At 39.6% G+C, this 6,764-nt stretch overlaps 1 protein-coding gene across 1 annotated transcript; it reads left to right on the forward strand.

Moving 5' to 3' along the window:
• The first annotated feature begins 2,439 nt into the window (after positions 1-2,439).
• FGFBP2 (fibroblast growth factor binding protein 2) lies at positions 2,440-3,030 on the forward strand. Its single transcript, XM_066316789.1, has one exon. It carries the CDS (start codon positions 2,440-2,442, stop codon positions 3,028-3,030), a length of 591 nt encoding a protein of 196 aa, XP_066172886.1.
• Positions 3,031-6,764: the final 3,734 nt, after the last annotated feature.

A 6,764-nucleotide genomic window follows, 5' to 3' on the forward strand; every position in this document is an offset into this window, starting at 1 on the left:
GTTTGGCTCCCCTTGTTTTGTTGTGCAGACATCTCTCAGAAGAGTTGCACAAAGTTAGTGAGAGTGAATTTCTTTACCCTGATTAAATTTTTTTGTTATATTTGACCTTCACTTTTGCAGCAGAAAGGATTGGAAAAACTTTGACTCTGGATGAGGGAGCTTCCAACTTCCCCAAGCATGTGAATTATGCAAAGATGGTAGGATTCAAGCTAATGAGCTGTGCAGGATACGCATACGACCTGTTTCTGTGTAGCACTGACAGCAGAATTAAATATTTGCTAGTTTTGCAGCTCCCATGGTTCACTGCTGACTTACAGCAGTAAAAGGACAGTTGTTTTCTACTGATATGAGAGACCACAAACTGTTTAACCTGAAGCACAGGCAGACAGGACTGAAATGTCAGATTAGAATGAGACACACACTTGATGGGAACATAGTAGCTGTAACACATAAATATATTTGAGTCCAAGCTTTGATATTTCTCCTTATCCTTGTAGTTTATTTGTTCTCATGATTAGACTTGAAAACCTTTGAGAACAAGAGATCTGAAACTGGTGTAGATTACCTTTTGAATTGTTTTGGACTCTTCGGCAAATCTAAAAATTCTGAGTGCTGTTGTGCGTAACAAAGTGTAAACAATACATTTGTCAAATATTAGGAGGTATTTGAGTGCTTGCAGTAGGGATTTGAAATCCTTGAAATTGAATGTGACGTGAGTGACCAAGATTCTTCTGTCTGGCTGGCTGAAGGATGAGAAGACTCCCCAGAAAACAATGGAAGAGTGAGTGGTAAGTCTTAAGTAGGCTTATGCCATTGCTGTCCTAAGACTTGGCTGGAGCCACACCACTGTGCCTTGAAAGAGAAAGAAGGAACTAATGGAAAGAAGCTAGAGATGAGGTCTCTGCTAAAAATGTTATTAAAATAGACATGGAGAAGGAAGGAAAAGAAAACAAGGTGGTTCTCTCTGTCAAATGGTATTTAGTCATGGGAACTTGATGGCACATTGACTCGAAGAACAAGGTTAGGATACCCAGAATGGCTGTTCAGGTGGCTACATCTTCAAGCAGGCAGCTTCCAGGTTATCTGGGCTGCCACAGCAGCAAGGGCCTGTTGTCCCTCATCAGTTAATAAAGCTTTTGTTGTTGATGTTGTTCTGCTTTGGCATCTGTGTTAAAAGGAATGGTTTTGCCTTGGCATTTTGTTTAGCATTACCTAGTGAGTGACTAAATACACAAAATGTTGTTCTGTTCCATTATGTATGGCCAGTCTTAAACCCAGGTTTTTCAGCACCCCACAGTTATTGAAGCATACCTGAACAATCGAATAGCCCTTTCCAGGTCAGGCTGGCTGTATGGAGCATGTGTGTCTTTGGAAGAAGTGCCTGGTGGGGGGCTTACTAGCTAGAAAAGTACTGTGGATTGCCACAGCAGGGGAAGGATTTTTCCTCATGACCTTCTGAATACTAAGGGAGTTACAGTGATTTTTCCTTAGCTCTGTTTTTAGTTCTGCAGCAGCAACAGCTAGGACAGGATTCTGCACTACAAGATTTCTGTTCTACTGCCTTTGTTTTACAGCATTTTTACAGTTCGCTTGTTATAAACAGGAAAATACGTATTAAAAAAAAGTGATTAGGCACAAATATCAATCTGACATCCTCTGTGGTCTGTTCCCTGCTGCTGAGAACTGTGATAAGTTAGTTCTTCTTGCTCTGTTGGCTGAAAGTGACTCGTGATATGAAAATGATGATAAAACTTAAAAATGTTGGGTTTTTAGACCTGTAATACCTTATTTTGCACAAGCTTTATTTCTTTTCTTGCATACATATTGTTTCTGTGGCTCAAAGATGATCCTTCCATGCATCCCCATTACGTGTTGTGTGGACGAAAAGAAGAGCTAAAGTTGCATCCTTACTGTGAAAATCCACAGATGGCCCATTCCACAAATCAGCTTTTTTACCAGGACACTTAACACTACCAGTTATAATCATTCAGATGCAGAGCTTGCTTTGCACTTCTATCTTTTTTTAATTTGATATGGACTTGCAGGCTCTAGCATGAAGATAGCTATAAAGCAGGTGGAGAATGGAAAATATCTGTTAAGAATCAAATATGACATGTTCATCCTGGATAGGAATGTGCTTCTCAGTTATACAACTATCATTCTGTATTAAACTGCCTTTACAAGACTTGTCTTGTTACCTTCTTGGAAGTTCACACTCCCAAGGTTATTTGACACTCCCTCAGGCTATAAATTATGGGCTCTTGCCCACTGAAGTGTGATTTATTTTTTTTTATAAAAATGCCCAACCTTTATATCCCGTGTTTTGTTTTTAAGAGGCTTCTTTGTGCACCAAGACTTTAAATTGTGAGCAGCAATTTACCTACTGCTTTCACTTCTTTGAATCGTGTTGTTCAAGGATCTCAGTTCACTCCTCTCACCATGAAGAGTTTTGCTCTCCTTTTCCTAGTTGTGATCTGTGGCATGGGAGGATTGGGACACAAGTTGAAGCCAAAGAAAAGAAGCAATGGTGAAGAAATCAAATTCCGGACTAAAACCAAAGATGTTTGCACAATGACCAGGAGTGGTGATGATGAGGAGATGAAGCTTAGAATTGAATGCAAAAGCCAAGGCATGTCCTACTGGTGTGAATTTACTGGCAAGCCATCAGTCTGCCGTGCTTTCAGAAATAATCCAAAGATTTACTGGAATCAGATCGCCGCGGAACTCAGGAAGATCCCGCATGCTTGCGAATCCGTGGAAGTGTTGAAGATCAGTATGTGCCAAAGGGCTCCCCCAGAAGCTCTCATGAGGCAAATAGCTGCTGGTATGGAGCCAGAAGATCTAGCAAACCAGGAAAAATTGGTCCAGAGAGCTTCTATTCCTATGAGAGAAGCGGGGCAAAACTCTGACCCAACCCGACGTGGTCAAGGGTCTGACAATGAAACAGAAGCAATGAAACTGGCACGGGAACATTGCTGGGAATCTCTGCATGGTGTCTGCTCCTACATCATTGGCATCTTTAGGGGTTAAAGATTGGCTTCAGGTAAAACTAATCTGGAAGCACAGTAGAATATACCTAAGAGAAATTCTGTTGTACTGTTATTTTGATTTGGGGGTCTCAGGAATGTAGACAGAGAGGGCCTAAGCTCTCTTGCTGAAATCTAACATTACAAGGCCTGTTTTGTGGCTTTTGGCTTTTGAGGGGCTGGGCAGCTTAAATTTCCATTGAGCCATATTTGTTCAGGACTCCCATGCAGCCTCCTGTGAGGTCTTCAGTATGTGCTGAGATGTTTTCCCTGTCTGTTGTTAATCCTATGGTATTTCAGTTCTGACTGTTTGAATTGGGCTAATTTTTGCCTTCTGTCACTCCTTCCTTCTTGTGCTGACTTCTGGATTTATGCCAGGGAAGTAAGATAAATAACAAATGCATCAGTTCCAGCCAAATGCATCAGTTAGAACAAACTCCATTCAGAGACTGAAGGAATAAAGGTTATTAATCAAAACTGCTGGTTAACAGCAAAATATTTTAATTTAAAAAATTAGTTTATAAATACCTTGCAGAAATGAGCAAACCCAAGTGGACTGTCTTGGTTTGTGAGTCTCATTGTAGAGGCAATAGAGGATGAAACGCAGGCGTTTGTTGGTAAGTCTCAGGTTTTCAGGCAGCATTTAAAAAGACAAAGCCCTTTATTGCAGAAGTGATTGGTTTTATACCCACTTCTGTTCCAGCTCAGAGAGAAAGCCAGGAGCTGGTGAGTGGACCTGGCAAACTTGAAAGAAATGGGAATATATGCAAGTGTGAGCTGGCAAGTGTTTAGGCTGCTAATGATAATTTATGCCTAATACAGTGAAGTGACTAATTATTTTATCTCTCTCTTTTTTTTTTTTTTTTTTTTTTTTCCAGCGCAATGATATTACAGCTGAAGAAGGGTCTTTGCTGCATTGTAATGATTTAGACATACGAATTTTGTTTTAAAATCTGTAATTTCTATAAATCTCTTAGCTGTTTCCTTTTTAAAGAGAAAAATGAAACTTTTTAACAGCTCTGAAATAATTCACAAAATTGCAGTAACTGTGCTTAAAGTGTTAGGATGAACTCACTGCCCCTAGGCTTGTTACACACCAAGGTGTACTGCATTTATGTAACCAAGGATTTCCTTGGCCTTGCATAGGTTTTTGTGTGTACTGACTTGCTTCAGTTTGTTAGAGTTGAAAGCTGTTAATGGTGATACAGTTAGTGCAAACAATAAAAATAAGATTTTTGAAAAGGTACTTGGTGTGCTTTCTTGAAATTTTAACTGGTGCTGTTTATATAAAGTCACAGTATTTGACATTTTTTCTTGAGATAGATAGTAGAACATGTAAGAGAAGTTACAGGTCTGAGTCATCGCTTTCCCACTGTGAACAGGTTGCATGAAAATTATTATTTTCAGTTTTACAAGGTTTATATTACAATAATGAGTTTCAGCCAACAGGAAAAAAAAATGTAGAAGTAAGAGAGTAATGTAGTAATATATTTTTGAACATAGCAGATGAAAAGTATTCACCAGTGATGGATCTGCAGCGTTCAGTATTACCAGGACCTGTTAAGGGTACTGTTAATGTTTGGTTTTGGTAGATACTCTGAAAAGTAACTTACTTGGCAACTTGAGCACTTGCCTAAATCTCCTCAAAACACGAAACAAGATCTCTTGTCATTGTACAATTCAATCATGTTCAGATTATTTAACAATGATCCCTTTTGCTCCCAAGAATTTCACAGCAGAGATGTAACTGGAAATACTTCATATTGTAGAATTTAATAGTGCTCTGTGTTTGCCTTGCAAAGTGTTGCTTACAGAAGTACTTCTCCAGCTTTACTCACAGATTTGTAATTCTCACTACATGATTCCAGATCATGATTGTCCAGTCATTAAACTTTATGCCTTGTACCAAAAAACTTTAAATAATTTTCTCTCTCCTTACCGCTTGATATATATGGAAAAGAATAGCAAGTCATGAACACAGGATCAGAGCAGAAGGTTGTATGTACAAAGCAGAAATATAATTTGAATGAAGATAATGTGTAAACTGTATTTTTCTCTGCCAATAATACAATGTGGTTAATTTTCACTTCTGATCTCAATTACCATTGCCAGGCTCTTGTGCTGTGAATAAAAAATGTAGTAGTACACCTACTCACCTGATTCTGTTGTAGAAATTAATATAATTGCCTGATTTGCAAACATGCACAATGCATCAAAGTGATATTGGGGAACTGTTTGCAATGTTAAGGGGAGGTTGAGGGTTTTCTTGAGGTGTGCTTTTAAATATTTTAGAACTCCTGTTACATATGATGCAAAATTCACTCTGCAGAGTGAGTACTTTACAATAGTATCCACAACAGTAATGACCTCAAAAATGAGACAGTGACTTGCATCGGGAGAAGTCTGGGACAATCGGTCGCCCACCATACTGTTAGCAGGAGAAAAGAGGCAGTTTCATCAGTTCCCCAGAAGAATGTTTTCCCCTTCTCTTTGTGTACACAGTAAGCTCAAGAGGCAAGAGTTGTCTGTCGCTTTCTAGAACTCTTGATATAATCTAAAATTTGTGGCAATCAGTAACACTGCTCAGCAGAGGATGAATGTCACACATGCCAGCACACTGTTTCCCAGGGAGCTTGTGTCTCATTTCGGTAGGGCAGGACTCTGCTGCAAAGGGCTCCCTGTACTGTGCTGCCTGGAATGATCACCTGAAGTTTCACTGTTGAAAGCAGAAATCCAAGACTTGCACTAAAGGCCCCCCTTTAACAAAATGGGGTTTTGAGTAACATACTCAGGACCACAGTATCGCATTTTAGAAAGAGGTGAAGGTGATGCATGCCACGGATAGCATTTCATTAGGCAACGCTATGCACCCTCAGCATGTTAGTTAAATAAAAGGATCTTGCTTTCAAAACGTTTAAAAATCAGATGTTAATTGAAATACTCCTCTTCAATGTAACAGCACTGTATTGGCTACCTTACAATTTAGTTGTGTTTAGCACCAGAAATGTGACATTTCAGTTTCCTTCAGAGTATGAAAGTGCTATTAATTAATGAAAGGATGAATTGAGAAGTGTTTGAGGTGAGTTTAGTGCAGTCTTTGGGTACCTCATGAATGAATGAAACCTGCTGTTTTATTCCTTTTAGGTGAACTAGTTATTCCTGTATATGTAAGTAGCTCAGGAAATCCATCCAAGTGGAGGTGGAATTTGTCTTTATTTTCCTGACGGGAACAGCAGGCAAAAAGGTTTGTCTGGATTCCTGCATACAGAAGGACCGTTGATACCCAGGCCTGCTACTTCTGCTGATAATTCAGTGCTATGTGAGGTATCCACCTGCTTCAGAATCCTCATGTTTAGGTTTCCATAGAAGCATCACAAGTACTTGCTACTTTGATAGCAGAAGCCTCAAAAACAACAACAATAAACCCCCAACTACCAACAAAATCAAGCATTTTGGAGAACCTGTGTGTGCAAGGATGTGTCTTTGACACACGTAATTAAGATCAAAAAAGACTGGAGTGAGTCAAATGGAAAGCTATCAAGATGGTCAGGACTGGAGCACCGTCCTGTGAGAAAAGGGAATGGGTTTTGTTCAGCCTGAAGACTTGGGGAGGGAACCTAATAGCTGATCCTCAATCTGTATGAGAAAGCTACAGAGAATACAGAGCCAGGCTCTTCACTGGTGTGTGTGATAGGAGAAGACATCCTGGTCAAAATTGATAGAGGTGAGGTTCTAAGT

Source organism: Sylvia atricapilla, chromosome 4, assembly GCF_009819655.1.
Source record: "Sylvia atricapilla isolate bSylAtr1 chromosome 4, bSylAtr1.pri, whole genome shotgun sequence".
NCBI lineage: Eukaryota > Metazoa > Chordata > Aves > Passeriformes > Sylviidae > Sylvia > Sylvia atricapilla.